This window comes from Oenanthe melanoleuca, chromosome Z, assembly GCF_029582105.1.
Source record: "Oenanthe melanoleuca isolate GR-GAL-2019-014 chromosome Z, OMel1.0, whole genome shotgun sequence".
NCBI classification, from domain to species: Eukaryota; Metazoa; Chordata; class Aves; order Passeriformes; family Muscicapidae; genus Oenanthe; species Oenanthe melanoleuca.
In genome coordinates this window covers 8447800-8473278 of record NC_079362.1, presented here as the reverse complement: position 1 = coordinate 8473278, position 25479 = coordinate 8447800, and the positions used below count along the sequence as shown (strand labels likewise).

General features: G+C 41.0%; 2 protein-coding genes and 1 pseudogene across 4 annotated transcripts; 2 read left to right on the top strand and 1 right to left on the bottom strand.

Moving 5' to 3' along the window:
* Positions 1–3188: 3188 nt before the first annotated feature.
* RIOK2 (RIO kinase 2) lies at positions 3189–13962 on the top strand. 2 transcript variants are annotated; one of them, XM_056513026.1, is made up of 10 exons: positions 3189–3948; positions 4493–4631; positions 5303–5419; positions 6222–6397; positions 7911–7999; positions 8872–9063; positions 9449–9541; positions 10468–11001; positions 11943–12039; positions 13651–13962. In XM_056513026.1, the coding sequence occupies exons 1-10, from the start codon at positions 3781–3783 to the stop codon at positions 13810–13812; spliced, it is 1767 nt and encodes a 588-aa protein (XP_056369001.1). In that variant the 5' UTR covers positions 3189–3780; the 3' UTR covers positions 13813–13962. The 2 variants fall into 2 exon arrangements, with proteins under 2 accessions (XP_056369001.1, XP_056369002.1); XM_056513027.1 differs by lacking the exon at positions 5303–5419.
* A 3504-nt stretch (positions 13963–17466) lies between these two features.
* Positions 17467–20562, bottom strand: LOC130264947 (ketosamine-3-kinase-like; annotated as a pseudogene).
* A 726-nt stretch (positions 20563–21288) lies between these two features.
* LOC130264669 (uncharacterized) lies at positions 21289–23199 on the top strand. 2 transcript variants are annotated; one of them, XM_056513032.1, is made up of 2 exons: positions 21289–21513; positions 21653–23199. In XM_056513032.1, exon 2 carries the CDS (start codon positions 21704–21706, stop codon positions 22931–22933), a length of 1230 nt encoding a protein of 409 aa, XP_056369007.1. In that variant the 5' UTR covers positions 21289–21513; positions 21653–21703; the 3' UTR covers positions 22934–23199. The 2 variants fall into 2 exon arrangements, with proteins under 2 accessions (XP_056369007.1, XP_056369008.1); XM_056513033.1 differs by having other exon boundaries at positions 21327–21499.
* Positions 23200–25479: the final 2280 nt, after the last annotated feature.

Below are 25479 nucleotides of genomic sequence, written 5' to 3'. Positions count from 1 at the left end.
TTTGGCTGTTCCTGTTCTCTTTTTTCCCTGCAAACCAGTTCTTGCAAGGCACTGCCACTTGCCCCCAGCCCTTTCCCTGCTGCTGGGCACTGATGGGCTCCAGTGGGGATTGACAAGGGTGCCATCTCCACAGTTTCTGCTCTGCACCTCTGTGCTGGTTTTGGCTGCAGTAGAGTTAATTTTGTTCCCAGGGACTGTTACGGGGCTGTGGTTTTGGCCTGTGCTCAACTCAGGGCTGATGATGCTGCTTTTTTGTTATTGCTAAGCAGGGCTTGCACAGAGCCAAGACCTTTCCTGCTTTTCTTACTGCCACACTGGTGAGGGGACTCGAGGTACATGGGAGGGGACACAACAGGACAGGTGACCCAAACTGACCCAGGAGATACTCCAGACCATATGGCATCAGGCTCAGTGTATAAAATGGGGGAAGAAGAGGGAAGCAGGGGTCATTTGGTGTGATGGCATTTGTCCTACCAAGTCACTGTGATGTGTGATGGGACCCTGCTCTGCTAGAGGTGCTGAATACCAGCCCAGCCATGGGAAGCAGGGTATTCATACCTTATTTTGCTTTGTTCTGTGTGCAGCCTTTGCTTCCCCTGTTAAATTGCCCTCATCCCAATGCATGAGTTTTCCAGCTTTTACCCTTCTGGTTCTCAGGACCATGGCAGTGTGCTCCCCACTGCTCTCACTGGCTCACACAGATCTGCTTTTCTTCTGTTTTGCTGCTGTGAAAGCCAACCCTCTGTGGCCACTCCTGGGATGTGCTTGGCAAGCATTGGAGCAATGCCAAGCTCTGGAATGCTTTTTCCAGGACTGATGAATGGCACTGTAGGTTGTAGTTGGCCCAGATCTGGCTGTCAAAACTACTGAAGAAGTTGCCAACAGGACTGGTGTGAGGATTAGTCTGGGTTACCTGTGCTAGCCTCCAGGATGCTGTGATCTTTCCATTTCTTTTTCTTAAAAGGAAAAAAACCACAATATGAAAATTTGTTCAATTGATCTGTTTCACATCTTACCATACGTCAACAAGAGCTCTCATGAAATGAAACACTCAACAGTAAAAATTTATGTTTTCTTTCCAGGGTATGAAGCTTGGTGGGTTTTATAACATACAAGTCAGTTGAGTCTTACTTCCGCTTTTGCTTACATTTACTTTCACTTGAAAACATCCGAACACTATATAATTGTATTATACTGTGGCCTAGGTAATCCATGATTTTATGTTCCATAAACCACCAGACTTTACAACTTTACATCCCTGAGCTGCAGATCAGATGGGATACAGTCTCCTTAAGTATCCAGGCAGTTTCTATTTAAAGGAAAAGGTAACCATTTTATTTTTTTCTCTGGAGATCAGCTGTCTGCTTTTACTATTCAGCATTTACACAATGTTGGTCTGTTCCAGGCCAAGTCAGAAATCTTAAATCAAAGTGATGTCTTTGGTATGAAGTGGTAGGGTTTTGTTTAAATTATTTTCCTCTTTTTGTTTTTCTTTTTTTTTTTTTCTTCTCTGCTTGGCATTTTGGTTTTTTTTTTCATGAGTTCACACAAAAATTCCTGTACATGAAAGAGCAGTTTATAATGTAATCTTTCCAAAAGTACAGTCACACAAAGCAAAACAAGTGCTCATAAAATTTTGAGGGAGAAAAAAGGTATATTTCACAAGCTATATTTCACATAACATTTTCCACTACTAGAATGCTATCAATAAGTCTGACTGTAATGATTGGATCTCCTCTTCCTGGAGATTTCACACCCTTATAAAAAGACAGATCCCTGCAGAATAATTTAAATCTACACAACTGTGTATTCTTTGGGACTCTTTCTATTTCTGTTGGCAAATGGGATAGTGAAATACCAGGAACACAGAATTCACTAACTGTTTTTACAGGCAGTCAGATTGTAAAGGAAAATATAGACAAAGGTAATAAATTCATAATGGAAAGCTGGACAAGGATAGCAAACCTCACATCTTCATTTCCCTGTCTCCTGAAGCTGGAAGTTTCTCTTCTTCCCCTGCTGACCAGGTGGCAAAATCTGTTCCAGAATCAGTAACAGGCTCTTTTCAGCTCACAGGTCTAGAATCAGAGCAAGGCAGGAAAGCCAAAGGTTCTTAAAAAAACCCCAAGAAACAGTAAAAGAGTAGAAAAAATGGTCTTTATTTGCTGTGTATATTTGTATATTTATCTGTGCCTGGATAAGGTGAATGCTTGTTTTGTGTCAGCTCGATGAGGAATTGGGCCAAAATCAAAGTACTTTGGAGGATGCAGTGCAGCCTGTTTCCTGTTGTGTGTCCATGAACTGGACTCATCTGAGAGTACTGACCATGGCATTAGCAGACAGATAAAAACAAAGACAGACAGATAAAATTAACTTTGCCCCTAATATCTGTGATAATTGATAAAAGATTTGTGTTAATCATAGAAATTTTGGAGTTTGTATAAACCAGAATACTTGGATAAGACATGGACCTAACTAAAGGGAAATATATGATTAAAATTCCCCTGTTATGAATATTGTGTTTTCTAAGTAAATTGTATTTGATACCAGTTTGAAAAATAAGGTTTTCCCACGGCCTGAAAGATTTTGCAAAATTAGATTTCCTGCCTTTGTGTAGTCAATTGCGACCTATCTGCTAAGACCAGACTTCCCGACTTCTGCTGTTCTTTTTCTACCAAGACCAGATGGTTATCTATGAGATTTGACAAATTGTCCAGAGATTTTGTGTCACACAGAGGTCCCACAGATGTTTTTTTGACCACCACTGCTTACATGGCAGAATTATGACAAGAAAAAAACAAAACCAATTATTGATTACTACAAGGAAACCATACTATAAAAAGGAGCTGCAAACCAAGTTCGGTGGAGCGTGGAGTGGGCAGTGACCTCTCACACTCCCCAGCCCTGCGTTGTTCTGTCAATATAAAATACAGCAATATAAATTTTGCTGAACATCGAGACTTTTGTTTCTCATTTATAACATATGTAAATATTATAGAGCCTCTAAGATTTACAAACCACAATAAAGGATGGAAATTTAATGAACAAATATATAGTCTACAAGGGATGTAAGACTCAGAGATCACAGATAATAAATATATGTCTTTGTTCACAATATGTGCACCTGATGTGGTTGTCTTCCGCTCTTTGGATTGTTTTCGTTTGGGTATTTTTTTTTTTTTTCAAGATAGTTGAACAGATAGCTGAACACAGATGGCTGGCTGAGACAGGGAAAAGGAAGAAAAAAAAAATGGGAGAGAAGGAAATATGCCAGATGAGGTTCTACCAACTTAACGTGAATGAAACTATAAGTGTTGACATTCTGGCGTTCAAAACTTGCTTATACAGGGGTCTAAGGGGTGGAATGTTAACATTCTTCACTTTGTCCGAGTGAAATGCTCGCTATGAGTTTACTTCAGCTTGCCAAAACGTCTGTGTTTGTGTTTACATCGGTTGGAAACAACGGGTTATCCTTCGGAGAAGAGAGCTCTCCCGGAGCCAGACCCTGCGCTCCCTCACACTCCGCACCGTCCCGCTGCGTCACGCGTGAGCGGAAAGACTCCCGAGCGGAACAGGTCCTGGCAGCTGCACGGGCATCCCAAACAATTCTCCGCGGCACGGAAGGGGGTCCCACCGAGCTCCCCCCGGTGCCGAGTCTGCCTCCGCTTCAGTTCCGGTTCGGTTCCGGTTCCAGGCTCCGTGACGGGCGGAGCGCAGTGGGACCTGGCGGAGCGCGGCAGCACACGCAGCTGCCAGGACCTACCCAGGGTGCTGCTGCGCATGTACGGCCTGCGCTCCTCCTCAGCCTGCATATCTTCCTCCTCATCGTTTTCTTCATCTTTTTCCTCTTTTTCTCGTTCCTGCTTCTCTGCCACCGCCGCCATGGGGAAGCTGAACGTGGTGATGCTGCGGTACCTGTCCCAGGAACACTTCAGGGTGCTGACCGCGGTGAGAGGGCACGGGCAGTCCGGGCCGGGCCGGGCCGTTGGGAGGGACCCGCGTGGTGCCGCTGCCTCCCCTGGGGCTCCGTGCTGGCCTGCTCTGGGGAGGGCCTGGTTCGTGGCGGTGTTTCCCTCGGTCGCCCGGCTGGGGGTGATTCAGCAGGGACAGGGAATTTTTGGGGATGCCCGGTGGTTCTCTGGGCTTGCCAAGGAGAGTCTTTGAGGACGCCCGAGGGGTCGCAAACCCATCACAGTGAGGCAGCATCCGCAGCGTCTCTGCTCTCTGCTCACCGTGAATGGGATTGTGTGGAATCTAATTAGCCACTGCTGTCGTGGCTGGCACTGAAGAACTTCCCAAGGTGGGTTGTATATAAGCTGCCAAGGAGCAGTGAAGCAAATGGAAAGGTTTGTTAAGTTTTAAAACGTAGAAAGTTAAGTCTTAAAATCTGTAGTCTTTAAAAATTGCCTGTTTGAACAGGAATTTACTCTTGAACAGGATTTGATATTTCATTGTTGAACACTGACAAATCTGTTTTTAATTGCTCTTTTAGGTAGAAATGGGCATGAAGAACCATGAAATAGTTCCTGCTAGCTTGATTGCTTCTATTGCCAGCCTTAAACATGGTGGCTGTAATAAAATTTTGAGAGAGTTGACGAAGCACAAACTTCTGGCTTATGAACGAACAAAAAGTGAGTTTGAATTTTGTGTTGGACTCCCTGTCTTGTCCTGTCCCCAGTGTCTCACAGTGATAGCTGCCCAACAGGTTGGGATGTAGAAGTTTGCTTTGTTTGCTTTGCCTTCTCTTGGATTCAGCCTGGAAATGTGGGTTTATGCAGCACCAGATTCTTATACCTTTAGAAGTGATAGGCAGCGAAAAGAGGAACAGTTAGCTTTCTTTTTTGTTCAGAATGAGGTAAAAAGAAACATCACTTGAAGCAATGAGTGATATCCTCATATTTCTGGAACAGATTGCACAATCCTTGGACATTTCACTGCCTCAGGAACAGCTGCTAAAAGTTTTAATCTTAGCTTTAATTTTTTCTTAGCTGCAGTATTTTTTATCTGCCATATGACAAAGTTGTGCAGGCCTTTCCCTGTTCCTATCAGCTATTTGCATCTGGCCCTGTGAACACAGTGAAGACTTCTGTGGGAAATTCTTCTCCCTTTTGTCCCAGTTCTTTGGTGGATTGAGGGTTGCTCCAAATCCAATTTAAGCATCTTCACCATTCAGTCAAATTGGGGTGGTAAGAGCCAAGGGATGAAATACTAGTTGGGTGAAACAATAAACAAGATTAAATTGAGATTTATTTTAAATGTGATGGGTGCATAATAAAGAGTGAAATGTATTTTTTTTATCCAGCTGTCCAGGGTTATCGGTTAACTAATGCAGGATATGATTACCTGGCTCTGAAAACTCTCTCTTCCCGACAAGTCATCAATTCTCTGGGAAACCAGATGGGTGTTGGCAAAGAATCAGGTGAACAAAAATAACACTTTAAATAAGTTTTTAAAGCAAACACGTCTATAATATTGCAAATACTTTGCAAGAAACTGGGGTAGTTTTCCTCTGGATAGGGAGATCAATTAATGTCAAACACCAAGATGTATTTGGACATAGTGTTCAAGTGCTCTGTGAGGCTTCTGGCTACATTTGGGTATTTTTTCACAACACTGTAATTGCATTTTGCCCATATTATCTGTTTCTTAGTTCATTATTTGAAAAGGTACTTTGCAGGCAGGTGTTGTTTGTGTTGTGCTTTGTTTCAAACAATTTAAAAAGATATTTTCAGCTTTTTCATCCCACTTAAAAATAAGGCAGTAAAGTAAAATAGGCTCAAAACTATCGGAACAATATCTTGGTTCCTTTTATGTTCATGTAGTTTGACACAGAATGTGACTTGTATAATTGGAGGAGGGGATTATTTGGGATAAGTGCTAGAAATTAAGTTTAGGGTATTTGTTAACACTTTAAATTAAGAGTCTGATCCCTTGAGTTGTCTGTCCATTCATCAAGAAGAAGAAGCTCTTCCAGGGTGTGGTTAAGAACACCAGAACACTGAAAGATACTTTACATCCCATCAGAATTTCTTCTATTGGAGTACCATTAACACTTTAACAGTAATTTCTACACATTCAGTCCTCTGATACACACTATGTAATCAGCTCTGTTTGTGGGTCAGAAAGGGTGATGAGTGAGGTAACAAGCTTTCACTGCACTCTTTCAGTGGTTTGTTAGATATCATTAATTTCTTAGATCTGTGCTGTTGTGTATTTTCTAGATATTTATATTGTTGCCAACGAAGAGGAGCAACAGTTTGCATTGAAATTGCACCGGCTGGGGAGAACCTCCTTCCGCAACCTGAAAAACAAACGTGACTACCATAAGCACAGGCACAAAATGTCCTGGCTGTACTTGTCCCGGATAGCAGCAATGAAGGAGTTTGCCTACATGAAGGTAAGTAGCCACTCACACCAGTGTGAGTGGCCAGCAGTGGTGGAATAGGCTAAAAGATGCCTCTCAGACTGTCTTGATCATGTTGTATTTGCAGTACTAGTTGGATTTATTAATTTTTTCTCTCCTCTAATGGACTTAAATGATACATTTCAGAAAGTTTTCATACAACATGATTTGTACTCTTCCTAGTGCCAAAATTAGGCTTTGCCATTGAAATCACATGGAACAGATCCAGATGTCATGAGAGAATTTGAAATTAATGATGTTATTCATGGATAGATAATCTGTGTATTACCAGTTCTGCAGTTTTCCCTTCAAAATTTATAGCATAAACTCGGAAGCAGCTGTCATTTCTTAAAATGATTTTTTTTTTTATTTTACCAAGCTTTCACTTGTTGCTGTGCTGTGAGAGAAATCTTTCAGATCAAAACTGGTATTTTGATCTAAAAAGGCACACTTAGGTCTGTGCTGTGAGAAAAGATTTTATTCCCAGGAATATGCTGCTGCTTTTGAATTCTGTGGTTTTTTACCTGCTTTAAAAAAACACAGATACTGTAGAGAGGTGAAAGATGATAGCTGAAAATTAATTATTAATAAAAAATTAGTTTTCCTTTCTTTTGAAGAGTAATATATACATGAAATATTATTTTCTTGTTCTTGTAAAAAAGAACCATGATGGATTGTCTCAGTGGCCTCCACAGAGAAATTATCATTTTGAACCTCTTGGTCCAGGTGATCTAGCTGGTAAAACCTGAGGTGATCAGAACTTGTAGGAATGTAATTGTGGGGGTCAGTTTCCTTGAGCAGAGGGTTGGGGGAGGTTTAATTGAATGCTGAAAAACAGTATTAGCTGAATTGAGTGCTGAAAAGCAGCAATACTAAAGTAACAAAGCCTGTACTTATGTTGATTTAACTTAAGAGTCTTAGAAAAGTTCACTGGTAAGAACAGAATGAGTAAAAAAGAATGAACCCATAAAAAAGTTGAGTGGGTCCAGTGAATGACTGAATTTGTGCTAGAAAAGGCGAACAGGAGAGCTTCAAAATACCTACTTTTGGTTGATCTTAAGTGTGGTATAATGCTAATTATTACCATTTAAGAATGAACTTCGTGTGTTCACTGAGCATAGATTGACTAATCAGGCAGGAGTACATTGGCAGCGGCGTAGTCTGGAATTTTTTTCTGATGCTAGACCCCATTTCCAGTTATCTGCTACTGATTCCACAGGCTAATGTACCAGATAAGGTTCTGTCATTTCTCCAGTTTGTTGTGTTTATTTTCCAGATGCATGATAATTAAACTGTAGGCAGTGCACTCAGTTTCTAAACTTCAGAATTTTATTGTCTTTCCAGTGAAAATTCCAGTGGCTGTGTGCCTGTTTTCCTTCTTACATGTGTGATTTGGGCAATATATGCTGCTATCACAGTGATACATACTTCACGTCTTGGGTGTCAGTATATGTAATGTTTCCATAACTATGTAATTTTAAATTTTCAATGTGTTATCTCTTTCCAGGCTTTGCATGACAGAGAATTTCCTGTTCCGAAGCCCATAGACTACAACAGGCATGCAGTTGTTATGGAACTTGTCGATGGATATCCTTTGTAAGTAGTGAAGCTTGAATTCTCTGTGTTACAGAGACCCTGACGACCTTTAGGAAAAGTAACAGGGTTAGGGTTTTTCCTTGTTTTCTACACAGAAATTGCACATTCTATATGCTACTTCATGTATATAATATTAATATCCCTCATATTCTGAGCTCCAGTTGGTGATCCTTGCCCTATTAATTCAGGTGTCTAGTTATAGAAGAAACCAGTCCATTCTCTTGTATAGGATTCAAGATCTTAAGTTTAATCAAAGGGGAATTAATTTCAAAATAAAACAGTTGAAGAATAATGTGGGAAAGACTTCATTGTGTTCTCTCTTCCCACCCTCATTTGTTTAATAGTTCCACTATTTAAAAAATATAAATTATTTATTTTCCCACAAATTCATTGTGTAAACAGAACACCAAGTTCCTTATGGCAGTTGGCAGTGGAAGTTTATTTTTTCTTCTTCTCCTAACATAATCAAGGTTTTGTAAAAGAAAATTCCATGGCCATTTGGATTTCAGTGTAAGAAGATTTAGCCCCTACTGACACGATAAGATTATCTAAAACAGGAGAAACATAGAAGTTTGCTGATAATAATGCATTATGACAGCAGTGCTCAATGGGAGACAATGAGTGTCAGTTGAGATGAGTTTTAGCCTGGCTATAAGGAGGTATTTTCTCCTCTTAAGGACAGAGAGGCAGTGGCACAGATTGCTTGGAAGGGCTCTCTCCATTCCTTGAAGTTTTCTATCCTAACTAGACAGCGACCTGAGGGCCCTTTTAATTACTCTGCCGTTCTGTCGGATGTATTTTGTATACTTTATCTGTATTTTTAAATTAAGTCTTTAAAGGTTCAAAATATTTTATTTTACTTAACTTTTCAGGTGCCAGGTTCACCAAATAGAAGATCCTGCTGCTGTCTACAGTGAATTAATGGACCTGATTGTAAAACTTGCCAATCATGGTCTGATCCATGGGGATTTCAATGAATTTAATCTCATCTTGGATAATAACGACCATGTCACTTTGATTGATTTCCCTCAGATGATGTCAACATCACATGCAAATGCTGAATGGTAGGTTTAGATTTAAAGTGTTTTCCAGGTGAATCTGACAAATGCTGATGACAGCAGTCAACCATGACTTGTTTTTTCCGTAAGTCTTTTCCTGAATATTTTTCTGCCGTTGTTGTGATTAGGCACAAGTAATGTTCCAAATGAAGAATGAGTAGAAACGTCTCTGCAGAATAAATATGTGATTAATTGCTTCTCAGAGATAATAATATTGTTTGGTTAAGAAATACTCACAAATGAATGTATCCAGTTTTTCTTCCTAGGCTTTTGGCTTGAGATCACTCAAGCCAAATAGAAATAATTTTCAAATAAAACCATGTAGGGTAAATGCTTCTCATTGCAATAGACTTCACTGATTTTTTGTTTGTACAATTCTGTATTTTTACAGGTATTTTAACAGAGATATTAACTGTATTAAGGTGTTCTTCAAGAAGCGCTTCAACTATGAGAGTGAGCTCTTCCCAACCTTCAAAGACATCAGGTAGAAATGCACAGATGAATTTCAGTTCTACTTATGACACTAGTGTTTGTTTTCTGAGAAAAGTGGATTCCTGTGAGAGATGCCTGTGGGAGAGATAAAAAAAAATAACGTAGGCCAGACTATGCAATTTTAAGTTACATCTTTCTCATTTCTCTTGTGTTTTCTTCAAAGTTCCTGTAAGTGGTTTTCAAGCATGCTTTATAATCCTTTCCTGCCTTCTTTGTCTTCTTGCAGCCAAAGAAGAGAGGTCAACCTGAAAGCTTGATCCAAATGGTGAATGTCTAGGAAATTTTAACATGTGATGCAGAATCAGCCTGTTTGACAATTCTGATGTATTGAGGATTAATTCGGGTTTCCGTTTTAAAACTACTTTTAAAATGCTTATAAATACGATGACTGCCTCCTCAGCATTATTACATTTAAACTTTGTTTCCTAAGGTGTTTAGCTCCTTCTGGAAAGTAAAACTAATTTTTCCACTCTTTTTAAGACTGAAACTGTTGCAGTGAAAATGGTTTTATTTCATCCTGAACACTTTCCCTAAAGAGTTCCACACTTTAATAAGTCTTTGTATGTCAAATCCTTTATTATTATATTTGCTTAAGCATGATTTGAACTTAAGCCTGAGTGTTATTCCTGCTAAAGTAAAACAATTTTCTGTAAAAAAAAACGAGCATAAATGCAGGTGGTGGAGATAGAGTCATCTTCTGGAGGAGTTTTCTTCTCTTGGATTACATTCTAAATTAGTATTTCATGTAAAGCTCAGCACCATCATGTGTTCTGTGTGTTTCAACAGAGGTATCTTCTTTGTTAGTAGTGTGGGTAATTTTACTCTAGCTTGCTTAGCATTTTAAACCCAAAGTGTAGTATATTGGTAACTTGGCTTATTAAATTTAACATATTAAAAGAAAACATTCCTCTTTTGCAGGAGAGAGTGTTCTCTCGATAAAGAGATTGCTGCCAGTGGCTATGCAAAGGATATGCAGGAAGATGGTGAACGGCTTTACTCTGCGAGTTCTGACGAGGATGACAATATGGAGGGGTTAGAACTTGCAGAGGATGCTGAGAAAGAGCCCAACTACTTCAGCAAAAATGAAGAAAACAGTGAAGATTTCACATGTGAAGTGGGTGATTTCTCTGAAAGCAGAGCCTCTGATGCCACGAGCAGCTGTGAGGAGGCGGCTGAGGAAGCTGAAAGCAGTGAAAATACACAAAGACTGAATATGGCAGGGTTGAGTGCAGCCTTGGAAAACGCTGAAGGGCCACCTGTGCCTTGGAAGTCCAGCGAGGATGCAGAGAGTTCTGCAATTACTTATTTTAAGGACAAAAGATTAACTGAAAATGCTGCTGAACTGGAAGGTCAGGCAGGTCAAGGAGAGTGTTGGGAGGGTAAGGAGAGTGAAGACGAATGCCCTGAGCTGGTCAACTCATCATCTTTAAATGAGGAATTCAGTCATTACAGGTAAAGATTCACATTTACTGTCTCGGAATGTGGTCCTTCCCTTGCCCTCAAAAATGTAAATGTGTCAAGTAGCTTAAAAAGGACTGTTCTTCAGCTGTCCTTGTTTAAACTGAAGACTTAAAATTCAATTTATTTTGAAAATACAGCAGTAAATACTCTTCCTATTGGTGCTATGGTTGTCCAGCTCTGTTGTAGTATCTAATGAGAAAACAGGTCTTGCACTTCAAAGACCAACCTGTTTTCTGTGGTGGATTTATTCCCCTTTTACTTCATTTCAGCTAATACTGATAATGAAGTAGTTCTTGATGTTAAAGTACTACCTCTAAATAATTTTCATGAGTAAATTTATAATCCAGATAATTTTTGTCAAAGCCAAATGTTCTGCTGCTCAATCTAAAGTTATCAAGAACAAACTACTTGGAGTGTTTTATTCAAATGTATTGTACTGTACAAATATACAAATGTATTGTACTGTACTTATTCAGATATATTGTATTTTATTCTGGCTTTTAATTTCTTTCCTAACATACTTAGAAATTCCTTCTTGCCTTTAGACTTAGCCCTTGAGTGTGAAATTCTATTTCTTGAGTTTGCCAGCCCATACACCTACTCCCTACTTTGTAGGCCATACTCCTCCTCATTTGCTTTTGCTTTTCAGTTAAATATATTCAAAATATTTAGCAGGATCCGAAGTGTCTTGGTGCCCTGAGGTTTCTCTTGTTCTCACTATTTACATGGCTGTTACGCAACAAATTCTTCTTTCACAAAATGCCTCTCTTGAACGACCAGTATTAATATTTATAACTTTGCATGTTTTATTGCGAGTTTTCAAGTTGTAGCCCAGAAGGTGAAGACTCAAACAGGGCAAGAAGAAAAGACTCATAAAGGCAAAGATGTGTTTGTCTTTCTAGTGGAATAACACATTGATTTCTGTGTTTCAGTAATAAAGAGTGTATTGCTCCCATTGCTGGGCACAGAACAAGGACTAAGAGCATCACGTCAGTCAGAAGTATTGGGAGCTGTTCAACCATTCCTCCGGTAAATATTATTTTGTTATGTCATCATCTAGTTTGCCTTCAGACCACATCAAATTGCATATAGCTGTTAGTACCTGTTTCTGAAATTGTTCTCTGGCATTAATCATCTTTAAAAACAGTTACTATCTACCTCTCCAGTGTGCATTTCCATTCCCACAGAAAAATAGGACTGATACTGCTGTAATTGTTTACAGAGAGTGATTTCCAGCACTCTCCTTCATATTTTGCTTTTTAGTCTCTCACCGAAGCTCCATATCAACACTAACAACTCTCATTTACCCAGTAATTAGTTTATGTTAATATATGTTAATGCACTAACAGCATCAATTAATCCATTTCTATTGTTAGCCAAAATTAATATTTTTTATTTTGAATGTGGATACTTGAGTCAAGATTCAATTTTACCTTTCTCACCTCTCTTAGAAATTTTTTTCCATTCTTTTCTGGAAGATTTCTGTGAACTCAGCTTCAACAGCAATTTCTTTGGCAATTTGAATTTGACCTTCTGAATTACATAAATCAGGACTTTTTCAGCAGAATTTAATGTGCTTTTCTTTAACCCCAGATTAGGCAGTAGGTGATATGTCTACTTGACATCAGAAATTTTGGAACATGTCAGTTGTGATGATGGAAAGATTGATGAGTCTTTCCATTAAGTGCTGCAGTTCAGCAGTAGAACTTGGTGAATTTACATTAGATTACATGTCATAATGTTCTGCCTTGCAGAATTTATTCTAGCAAGTTTCCAGCAAGATATGATTCCACTGTGATGAAATAGATGAAAATAATTTGATTTCTCTTTTTCTTCCAAGAAAAAATATGCAAGTATGCACTTGGCAGCAGTGTGGCAACTTGAGCTGGGACCATGCCACAATCTACCAAGTCATGGCTTCATTTATGTTGTGGGCAGATACTGCCATCACAATTTGGAGAGCAGAGCTCAGAATGAGCCACAGGTGCAAATAACAGATGAAGTTTCATAGAACTACTCCAATTTGATGGAATGGGAAAACTGGAGAAGGAATTGTGAATCAGTAATTCCCCATCTCTCTTAGCCACACTTGCATTAGAACAGTCATATTTTTGTAATCTAAACTTCAGAATAACCAGGGTGCTAAAAAAAAGCACATACCAAATAATTACTGCTGGACATTAAATGTTCTGCAATATTACTAGCATTTGCATTTTTGTGTAAATCCTATGTTCTGCACTGAGAAGTGTGGGTCCTTTAGCATCTCAATAAGGAACACACCTGAAGTTTAATTTTAAAATTAAAAAAATATATTTAAAATTCTATTTATTATAGCTAAGACTATCAGAAGACAGAAGCACAGATAATCCCATACCCCTTTAGGTGTTATGAGTCCTGAGGATGTAGCACACACATAGCACTTCATGCAGACCTTGTCCACAGCAGTGAATTTCCTTTTTCAGTCAGCTGAACTGCTTTATGATTTTCTTACAAGGAAACAACTCTATTCATTTCTGCAGTCAAGGTGAAGATGAATCATGAGTGTTCATGTTGGTCCTGAAAAAATTCAGTTGTCATGTCATGTCTCACTGCTAAATGATTTAAAGAAGCTTTGATGTCAAATTGTGTGCTTGTCTGTAGGAGCTGGTGAAACAGAAGATCAAGCGTCAGCTGACCAAGCAGCAAAAGTCTGCTTTGAAGCAACGGCTGCAAAAAGGGGAGGCAAATATTTACACCAAACAACGTCGAGAAAATATGCACAATATTAAGTTAAGCTTGGATGCAGCCAGTTTCTGGGGATAATTTATTAAAGCTCCCATGGAACATGAGGAATGTATACAGCTCAAAGGATCATGCTAATTTACCAGTAATCCTTTTATGTAAAGGAGCATCTCTGCTATGCAAACCAGATGTTTTTCTGGGGGGTAATAAATCTCATTCCTGTGACTTTGACTGGGAGGTTGTGCTTTGTGTTTATAGTCAAAACTGTTGACTGTAATTTACATTATATCAGTAGTATTGATTAAGATTATGACAGGAATTTCCCGCAGTGTTTTCTTATAACTGAATTGTGGTGTGTTTGTTGCGCACAGGCACAAAAAGCATTTTTCTTTTCCTCAGTTGTGGATGCACAATTATTCGCATAAATGTAAAATGGAAATAGTTTTTGCTCAGTTAGTTTGATGTGACATTACTTTCTTTTAACTTTTCTTCAAAAACCTGGGAATTTAGTCAAATGTAACAAAACTTGGTTTCATTGGCTGAAATAATATTTTAGTGCAGGATACGACATGGGCTGGAGCTTAGAAACATAAATAGGAGAAATCATTAAAATATTTATTGGCACAAGCACATTTTTGAAGTGCTGTTCTACGAAACAATACTGGAGCACAAAAAAAACCCTACTGCCATTCAAGTACTTTATTCTGAAGGTAAAAATAGCTTTCATTAGATGTAGAAAGTTATTCATAAATAATTACAAAATACAACTTACAAAGATCTGTAAAAGCAGTATTCAGCAGTCATTTAGAAATCTTTAAGTATTTTGCTTGTGATAGTGTTCACCCCTTGTATGTCACTGTCATTTGTACAAAGTGCTACCTCAACTTGATTCTATTAATATTTCTCTTTTAATCATCAGTACCAGCAGAGCTGACCAACAGGAGTTTAGTCTCATTTGTGTATCCATTCTGATTAGTTTTGGAGTTGTTTGGTTGATGGTTTGTTGTTTGATTTTTTTTTTTTAATATTCAGAGTCTTCTCATGACCTAGGCAGTACTCAGTAGGCAGGAAACCCCTAGAATATAACCCATGCAGACACAGTGTTCATTCTTACACCAGGAGTCATTCATGAACACCAGAACATTTCTTCCTCGTCACTGTAAACAGACACTGCTGCTATTTTACAAGAAATAACAGAAAGTGATGTAACCTGGAGTTTGGGGTGTTAAATGTGAAATCCCTTAGAAGATACAGACAGCTGACTTAGTCAGCAGTCACCAGACTGACTGGTGGTTAAAGTTGCACAGCATTTTCTCAATCAATGGACTAAGTTTGGGTGAATGGAATGAGGAAAAAGGCACAGACAGAACATTTTATCATCAGCATCCAGACACTGGTAAAGTATATAAAAATTTGAAGGCAGAGTAGGTGCACAGATTGCACACATGTACATTTTCTTCAGTGGCACACTGCTCCAGACCAATCCATGACCGTGCATATTCCCATAAACACCTCTGATGATCATAATTCTCTCATAAAGTAGTGACTTCCAGCAGGTCAGAGCAAGCAGCTCCCCAAGAATAAACACAAAATGTAAGGCTTTAATTTAGGAAACCATAATCAACTGGAAAATTTTTATTTAAGCAACAAGGAAAAAGTAAAATATATTTTACCCAGCAGACTTGGTGCAGGGAGTCAAACAGCCAGTGAGAAAAATAGCAAAATTAAGGGGCAAAAATTGTAGGAAGTGACAGCCCTTTCCAAACTTGCTTCCACTTTGTGTAAGTAACTGCAAAACTAGCACCCAAAAACCCCCTCAGTAATATGCCAATGTCCAGTGCAAAGCCATTTTAGTTAATAAAATAATTCCTTAAAGTGCATGTTAGATGTCGTGCATCTCTCACCTACGTGATAAGATTGCACAGAAGCACTAGTACCAGCTTATATCAAAAAGAGAACAATTTCAGTATTGACACCTTGGAGGCAAAAGCCATAGTCTGTGGAACTATCATCAAGGACTTCTGATGCTGGTGAGGTGCTGTCCTCTGAATTACGTATTTATCTCCTTTGCTTTCGTGTCTCTTACCACAGGAGCTACAGCACATGCACTTAGTGGAGATTGTGATGTAAAAATTTAGGAAAGGAAGACCTCCTTGCTTTTCAGGTTATCCACAGATGAACTGGGTCCAGAGGTGTGTACATCTTCCTGTCTGAGTCCCTGAGAGACCTTCACAGATAATATTTTAGAGTGAACAGTGCAGAACTCTTAAGTTTGCATTAGAAATCTCATGAGCACAGGTGCACAAAAGGTGGAGCATTAAGAGTGGGTACATTCCCAATTTCAGAGGCATAAACAGTATGGTTCTGATCATTGTGACAGGTCATAAACAATTGTTGGTAAATACACTGATACGAGAAGGTGCAATCAAAATCCCCTTGGAATAAAGGTTACCTGACAGGCAACTCTGTGGAGAAGCAGCAGGGTACAGCCCATCAGCCATGCCAGGATATACAAGGCAAGTCTCCTATGAGCCACCTCTCCTCCTATGTTGTATTTATAGTTTTCTTTGGGGATGAGGAATAGACAAAGTTCCAGCTGATGCAATTTCATGTTTACATGGAGATGGAGTGACTTTGGCTCACACATATGTGAAGCACGTACAGGTTTTACCTCATTAGCAGGTGTGAAGAGTTTTATGTATCTTCAAGCCAATGAATCAAAATTCAGCTCTTGGTGACTGGATGGGTCCTTCCTTGGCTTAGCTCCCACTGGCTGCTTTGCTTTAAACAGAGCATGGCCACGACACCTTCATGCCACTCCATCCTTTGTTTCCTTCCTCTCTCGGGGCAGCATACCAAGCTCCCTCAGTGTCCCTGCTCCTGGACCTGCAGTTTGCTTCTGGTGAACTACTGCCACCACAGACACTTCCCGTTGCTCAGACTTGCTTTTTAGTATTTCTCCACAATGACTGAAATAAAATGCTATCTTACAGCATATGTACTCTAAAGCTACAGAAAATACATGTGAAGACTGCACCACGACCAGATAGCATTGCTGTGTGGCAGTGGCAACAGTCAAAAAGCATCTTCTGTTTGTAGTGGTGAGAGAATACAGCTCCACAAGATACGTACATGCAAAGTGTCTTACCTGGAGAGTTCTCTTAAGAGTGCACACCACTGGACAAAAACATAATCCATAAGACGAGAACTAGCTCTCTACTGATACGAAAGCACAGAACAGCCTATGAACATGCCAGAAGGCACTAAAATTTCAGAATACTATAAGAGAACGGTCTCCATCCAAATCCCTTCTCACAGTTCCATTACATTATTTTCCTGTTGGCTTTCAAACCATGTTGTTAGCATTGCTGTCTTGCTCACAACCAGATGAGAAAGATGGGGGAAGAAACAGCAGAACACAAAGAGCAAATTTTTTAGGCATCTCTTCAGTGATGCCTAAATTTCAAGCGCTTTCGGATGCTGAGATATTTATTCACTGTGCAAATGAATAAACTTCTTCTGCAGATATTTCCATGATAAAGCTATTCACAGCTATCCTAAAAAGGGATGGCTAAGCTACATTTGGTACTCAGGAGGATTCACGGATTCTAAGGTCTTCACCTGAGCAAGAAGGTAAAGGATCTCACAGGGGTTTTTTAACATTACACCTTCAGCTGCACCAGCAAGTCTGAGGTTTCCCAAACAGCACAGAAAGTATTTGGCTTAAGCTGCAACCTACTTTACAAGGTTTCTCATCATGTTTATAGAAGACCCTCTGTACCCTGAACCAAAATGGTACAGAGTAGTACATGTAGTGGAACATCTGATAAAGCTCCAGGCGTTTCTCAAACCCTACGGCTCTGGGGATTTAACTGTGATAAGTATAATAAAAAGAAGCCACCAAACATCCCAGCTATTGCAAGTTCATACTCTGAATGGCCGTAGAAAGAAGATGGATCAAAGATAATTGGACCAGAATCATCCTCAGCTACATTTCCTCCCCACAGATCCCCATGCAGGAGAGAAGGAACCATTTCTATACCACAGAAAAAAACTGGGTATCTTCAGCTGCAGGAGAGAAAAGCAAGACATGGAAATTACTACAGTCATTCATCTCAAAATGTAGAGGCTTATCTTCATACTTTAAACTTTTTAAAAGCCAGTTAAATAAACCTGTAACTTCAAATAACACAGGATCAAATTAACAGAGATGCTGAGCAAATCCAGAGGATTCCTGTTGATCATAAAAGCCAGCAGCAGAATAGTCACCCAAATTGCTTTTAGGAAGACAATAAAGAATTTGAAACTGCATTTGGTGCTGTAATATTGACCAGTTTTAATAACAACAACCACCACGAGTTCATCATTAGAAGACTCAGGCACCTCTCAGCAACCTTGAGGAAGTACCCAAAGAGCCAAAACTGCAGTCACTTAACCAGATGCAAACAGTAAATCAACCATGTGCAGAACAGTACTGCTTATTTACATTTGTCATCATAGAAATGTTCCAGGGAGTGGGAAATATGATCTCCATTTACAGGATTTCCCAAACAGCAAGGCAAAGTGCTATCTGGCACTTTGAAATTCACTCTGGAATGTTTGCATCGGGTGTTGTGGCAAAAGCCATTACACCTTAGAATAAAGGGCATTTTAATCCCGAAAATCTAGTCTCTTACCAACAGAACCGGTGCAAACCAACGAACAGGAACTTTGTTCTTAAGAAAATAAAATCTAGATAACTGATAGCCAGCTATCCGTATAATGAGAACTGAGAGAATTGTCTGTACCTGCAGCTGTGCCCAAAGTTCCCTTGCTTCCCTGTCTCCTGAGTTTCTTTTGATCAGGTCCATCTGGGACTGGATCCTTTGTCTGGTAAAGAAACTCACCCAGTCACTCTGCCAGTTGTTCACCTGAGGGAACAGCACTACAGATGTCAGTTCTACACCACACAAAAGGAAGATTTTCTTCTTTTTCAAATAAACCTTTTGAGGATCACACAGCCTTTGTGCTGGTGCCATTTAATTGAATGTTATCTTAGAAGATTAAATTGGGGGAATAAATAATTTTTCTCTCTGTGATTAAAACCCAAAAAATTGAAGAGCCATCAGTGTTCAATGCAGGTTTAAGTGCTGTCCAAAGCAGTACTTTTCTTAGCAGGGCAAATCATGCTTTTTCTTATTCATGGCTCCAAAGAAATTAATTTATTTACATTATGATAATTTTGACCTTTTGTGTCACCCAAGGAGAAATTAGTTAAACTTAAAATTCTATCAGTCTAATGAAGTACAAACCTACCTGCAGAAGATAACCACAGCAGGTAACAGTATGAAAGCCAAACCTATCCACAAACTGGAGTTCCATATGCCCTTGTCCTTTACCTTTCAAAACAAAGACAAAAATTCAGCACCAATGACAAAATACTGAGCATCCACAATGCAAATGAACCTTAAAAATTATATACAGGTACAATGCTGCTTCCACTGAGAATAAAACAAATTGCACTTCAATGTTCTTTTTGTTACAATGGCTGCTGCTGCTGGCTTTAAAATTTAAAGCTTAGTGTAAAGCAGACATATTATACTCTTTATTTTTGTATTTTGAGGTACTGTATCTCTTCTGATACCATGTCCTTGTAGAAACTGTGGTTCAGGCTCCGAGATTGAATGTGTGTTCTGCTCACAGAGATCCAAACAGGGCAAACAAAAGCAAAAAGAACCCCCCTTTTGTGTGTTTAATCCAAACCTAATCTCATACTATCTTTAGTGGAAGAAGATGAGCCTGTTCTGAAGTGGCAAAAGCTATTTTAATTATTTTGTAAATTATTATTCATTAGGTTAAATTTGCAAACAGCTGTGTATTATACCAGTTGTGCTCCCTTCTTTCTTCATCTTCTCTCTAAGCTGCTGGTTATGAAGGTGAAGATAAGCCAGCTGAGTTCCAAGCAGTGCTGATTGTCTAAGAAACAAAAAAAATGTTAGCAACCTTGACTGTGGCTGCTCAGCTTAAAATGATGTAGAATTCTCCAGCCTCAGAGGCTGGAGGGAATATACTGGGACCATTGGTGGCTAGCTGAGCACACATAGAGCTGCATCCTGTACAGCCTTTGCATCTCTGGTCCAGATGTGGAGATGCTCGTCCAGGTGGTGCAACCTCTCCTCAATGAGCACACAGTGCCCCTGATCCATAGCATCAGCAGTGTCATTGTACACCAGTGCAGCGAGGAGGCCCACGGGCTGCTGTGCTCTGGCCCTGTCAGGGATGAGAACAGCCCTATGGCCAGCTCCAGCTCCAACTCCAGCTCCAGCTCCAGGAGCTGCAGCAGCTGGAGAAGATCCAGACCTAGGTCCAGAACCTCTCAGCCCAGTAGCTCCTGGGAGGGAACCCCCACCAGCAGCCCTGCAGCCTCCAAGGTGGAGAAAAAAGCTGATACATCAGCACCCACCTGGACTGGGAGACCCAGCTGCTCCTCACCTGCACTCAACCCCTCAGAGTGGGCCCAGAGAGGCCGCAGCGGTGAGTGGAGTCAGGTGCCTCTGCCCAGGACTGCAGCCACAGGCCCTCTGCTCCCATCCAGGGCAGGAACCTCTTGCCCAAGGAGTCCTAGCATCCCCCAAAGAAGAGGGTTCCCAGCTCCCAGGATTCTCTTCCTCCCAGCCACCCTGACAGCAGCATTAACAAGATTCCTGCAACCATTAAGTCAGGAAATAATAAAAGGAAATAAATTGTTGTGTCAGTCACACAGTTTCTGAGATTCTCTTCCTACTAACGCCTTTACCCTTCCCCTCATGCCCCATTGTTGGTGGGCACCTACATGCTGAGGGATACAGCCATGGGTTCTGGAGCCTCAGGGTCAGTGGTCCCTCCTCCCACAAAAAACCCTGCTGCAGCCACACAGCCACAGGGCAGCAGATGACAAAAGTGGAGTGGGCAGGAGGGGCAAATTGTCTTGTCACAGGTACATTGAGGATCCAACTGGGAATCACCCCTGGCTTCTGCTGGCAGCTTCCTGTTGCCCCACTTGGTCCCAGTGCCCAAAGGCCATCTGTCCACCCAAAAGGAGTGTCCCTGCAACTGTGGGCACCACTGCAGGGTGTCAGCATGTGGATCACGAGGAGGTGTCCCCCCATACCACATATGCCTGAGGGGCCTGGCAGGGTCTTTCTCGCACAGCTGGGCACAGTGGCTTACATGCCTACAGCTGGAGGGGATCCTTCCTCTCACCCAGGGTTGGTCACCCCCACCCAAATACTCCAAATCCTGGCATTGCACAAGGAAAAGGCAGGGCTGGAATGAGGCACCATCCAGCCACAGGGCAGTCCATGGTGACTGCTCCCAGCACATTCCTGCTAATGGGACACCTTGGCAATGTGTCATGAGCAGGGACAAGACATGCAGCCATGGATGCATGATACGGGTGACCAAGGGAGAGCAACACAAAAATGTAGAAGTTTTCTTTTCTTTCCTGATGCTGTGCACATGTAGTGGGGAACATCCCATTGTGACATCACCAGGCTTTGGAGCGTAACATCCCAAGCGGTGGATTGTGACAACACATCCATTACTGATTTTATTTGGGCACCAGCAACAACTGGGCCAATCTGACCCAAGCCTTGACTCCTGCTGAGGAAGACTCTGGGGTCTGCAGGGTCAAACCAGGTTTTTCCCAGCACTGGTGGTGTGTTGAGGGCTGCCATCAACAGCTCTCAGTGCCCATCCTAGAGTCATCACCCCTGCTTCCCTGCCCTGCCTGGTTGGGTAGGCGCTGCGGGTACAGAACTGAGGGTGAGCTGTGCAGTAAAATGTCCCTGCAGGGTGGCAGGGTGGGTGATGGGACTTACGGAAGTGGGAGAGTGTTCTTCAGGGGCCTGCCATTCCTACCTCCCCTCTTTGGAACCGTCAGTGACTACAGCTTCTCCTGCAGAGTGTGATGCAAATGAAGGGGAGCAACTCCTGATCCTCAGCTCTCCCCAGAATGCTGCCAAGCACAAAAATGGCCAGAGAAAATTACAGCAACTGCCTCATCTGCCAGGACACTCCAAAGGACGTGGCTTCTGCTCTGCCCTGTCAACACCAGTTCTGCCTGGGCTGCATCCTACGATGGACACAGACAAATCCATCATGCCCACTCTGCAGGACACCAGTAGAGACTGTCAGGTTTTCTGAGCGGGGTGAACAGGACTATCTGCTGTTTGCTGTCATCTCCCTTGAAGAGTCACTAGAGACCAGCAGCCACACAGGTGCAGCTCCCATCCTCCTGGATGAAAACAGCCCCCGTGGCCCTCTGGTGTCCTCTGCACCTTCTCCACAGGGAGCACTGTCCACAGCTGAGCAGGATGCTGCAGGACCAGAGCCTGTGGGTGGCCTCCTGCCCGAGGTGTGGGCGAGACTGTTCCAACAACAACAGCACCTCCTTGATCCTGTGCGGCCCTGGCTGTGCCAGAAGCTGGAAGCAATATTCCAGGACCAGTGGTGGCTGGTGCAAGTTGCACAAAGCAGCATCTTGCATGATCTCTGCCTCCATGGTCTGAACATGGAGAACTTGGTCCAGACACTACAGAACTGCCTTGGGGAGCACACAGCACCCCTGCTCCATGGCCTCATCCCTGTCATTGTGGCCCAGGGCAGCGAGGAGGCCCAGAGGCTGCTGCTTTTCTGCATTGGCAGGGAGGACACTGACAACCTTGTGGCCAGTGCCAGCTCCAGGTCCAGCAGTTCCCAGAAGAGGATTTCTGCCAGTGTCCCTACAGGATTAAACGTGGAGGAGGAAGCAAGAACATCAGAGGCTGCCCTCCAAGGAGGTCCCAGGCACCTCCCACCTGTGCCCATTCCTGCAGAGTGGGACCAGCCCCAGGAGGAGCCAGAGCAGGAAGTGATGCCAGGTCCATCTGCCCAGGGCAGCATCTTCAGCCAGGTACAGGGCTGGGACCAGTCTCACAGGAAGCCTCGGCATGCCCAAAAGAGAAGAGCATCCAGCCCCCAGGATTCTCCCCCACCCAGCAAGAGGCCAAGGCCGGCACCTATGCAACCCTGCCACACTGAGGGGCTCTTTTCAGAGGAAGTGATGAAACCTGGACCAAGCAAGCCCATGGCAACTTTGGGAAACAACTGCATCTTCCCAGATCTTGCTTCCATACAGTGCCTGGTGAAGTCCCAGTTGGGGCAGTCCTCTGATTCCAAGGGTCCGAGGTCCTTCAGTAACTGAGAGAACCTGACACGCTGAAATGTGAGCACATTTGAAAATGTATTCTGAGATACTGCAGTGATGCTGGAATGAAGGAGTTAACCGTAATAAATTAGCCATTTATACTCTTGTACACCAGCTGACAGTTTTGTTATATTACACTGTAAGTATTGAACTGCAAGGAGTCCAGGTGGAATAATGGGCAAGGAGTATGTGGAAAACTTGCCTTCCTAAGTGAATGCTTTCTTCATCTAGCTTGCTGAAAATAAATTGCTGTAATTGAACTGAAAGCCTGCTTGATAAAATTTATTACAAAGCATAGATTTAATTAATTACATATAAAGAAAAATATTAATATTGACAAAGAGTCTAATACTGTTCTATACACATTCTATGGCTGGGAAAAATTTCTCTGATCATTTTTTCAGTCCCACTATAAAGCAAATTACAACTGAATGTTTTCAGATCACACAAACAAATTTAAACAAAATAGCAGAAACAGTTACATTTGAGCTGCATATTAAAAGCAGATGGTTTATGTTAATGCTTCAGTTGGAGAAAAGAAATTAGAGGATCTGCATGTTGGAAAAAAACCCATCTTAGGACTGTGTAAATGCATTCTGTTCCTTCCCGAAATGAATATTCTTATATTCAAAATATCACTGAAGATTGAAGACAAAATTTCAAGTAGTTTTATTTCTATCAACTGTGTTAAAACATTAATAATAACATTATTGGTCTGGATTAACAAGTGTCTGAATGAATTGTAAAATTTGCACATTCTGATAACCGTAAGTATCACAAATTGTTACTTCCTTCAATAAGTCAGATTTTTCAGAGAATTCAGCACAGGCTGAATTAGATTTGAGTCAGGGGATTTTTTTTTCCTAAAAAAAAAGGGCTGAAAGAGCTCACATCTTTGCTTACTCAGTTCAAGCAAACAGGTTCTGAGGAGTCACTTGGCTGCTACCAAAGCAAAGTCAGACATCTTGTATTCTGAGCAGTTCCAAAAAGTTGAACTTGATTTTCAGACTTATCACAGAAAAAAAAGTCATCAAAATGAAAATTAAATTAGTTGAATTTACACGCTGCTTTGCTCTCCACTAAACCACAAACCTCATTAATATAAATACAGAAACACTGACAGCCTTGGTTTGCAGAAAAAAAAAAAAGAAAAAAAAGAAAAAAAGAAAAAGAAAAAAACCCAAAAAAACCCCAAAAAACTTTCAGTACCAATCATCTTATCATGATGAAGCAATCAGTGCTGGCACTACTGCTCTGTATTTAATCTCCAGCCATCACCTTGACTTACTGCACTAAGATTATACATATCTGCCACCTAGGCAAGGCACTCCTGTCCCTCTCTGAGCTGTGAGTTATTTTAACACATGGGCCTGACCTTCGCATCTTTCTTGGAGCTGAAGATATAACAGTGTTATGGGCAAAATAGAACTCTTTTAATGTTCTTTTTGACTCCTTGCACTGCCTTCATCTACCCCATTCTCAGTGAACAAAGCTCAGATCTCTCTAAGCCTGAATGTGGGGAAGCAGAATGTCTGATCCCAACAAGTTAATTATCTACTGAGTATGCGAGGAAATTTCTTCTGCTGTCATTCTTCAGGTAGCGAGGAACAACTACTGCTTCCAACAAGAGGTTTATCATGAACGAATGCTTCCTATAAAAATATCTTCAAGGGTGCAAATTATGTGTGTGTCTGTGCACAGATGTGTGCTGAGGTAGGGCTGGGAGCTGTACAAGGAAAACTTCTGTACATTTTCCATACTAATAAACTTTTATAAAGGTGCAAACTTATACAAATACAGTACTGGCAAAATTGCCACAAAATGATTAGGTGGTTTAGTTCATCTGTTCTGTATCAAGTTACTACCACAAACTGGTAAAATAAAAATCCTTAACACCAATGTAGCATTAAGAAGCAAGCATTCTTTATTTGGCCAGATGCACAAGGGGATTTATCCTCTGACATATTATGCATACTGATTATTGAAAAACTTCTGTTTACATATTACGTTTTACATACATATCCATTGTTTTTCCTGGAATAAACATTCATCTCATAATCATTTTCTGCAAATAATTTGTGATTCCTTTACTCTGCACATGTGATCTGTCCCAGTGGTCTCTTTGTTGGTCTCTGGTGGACAGTGACCCCCATAACTGACCTGGTGCTTCTTTCCAAATGAGTAGAAAAGTGGGCAATAGCTGGGCTGGTTACTCTTCTGTTCTTCCTGGTTAATATTCAACATGATCCAAGAATAGCTATTGTGCAGCTCCATAGGCCAGTGATTTTTGGAGAATAAGCATTGCATCAGCCCACCAGCTTTGCAAACAATTCTTTATCTGGTAGAAAGGTCGGTCATGTGGTGATAACTCTTGGTAGAAAATATTGATCTATTTTTTTTTTTTTTTTGTAATGCCAAAATTCAATCAGAGCATTGGTTTGGTTTGGAGGTTGGCTGGGGTTTTGTTGGTTTTGTTTTGTGTTTTTTTATTTTAAGATGGGAGACTAGTGTTCAGCAGGCCAGACATTTTGTGCAACTAACCA

Bases quoted from the DNA above. Each gene is read 5' to 3' on its own strand.
- RIOK2 (XM_056513026.1), top strand. From the start codon at position 3,781: ATGTACGGCCTGCGCTCCTCCTCAGCCTGCATATCTTCCTCCTCATCG. The intron at 5,420-6,221 runs GTGAACAAAAAT...TGTATTTTCTAG, and splicing joins GGGTGTTGGCAAAGAATCAG to ATATTTATATTGTTGCCAAC. The intron at 8,000-8,871 runs GTAAGTAGTGAA...TTAACTTTTCAG, and splicing joins CTTGTCGATGGATATCCTTT to GTGCCAGGTTCACCAAATAG.
- LOC130264669 (XM_056513032.1), top strand. From the start codon at position 21,704: ATGCTGCCAAGCACAAAAATGGCCAGAGAAAATTACAGCAACTGCCTC.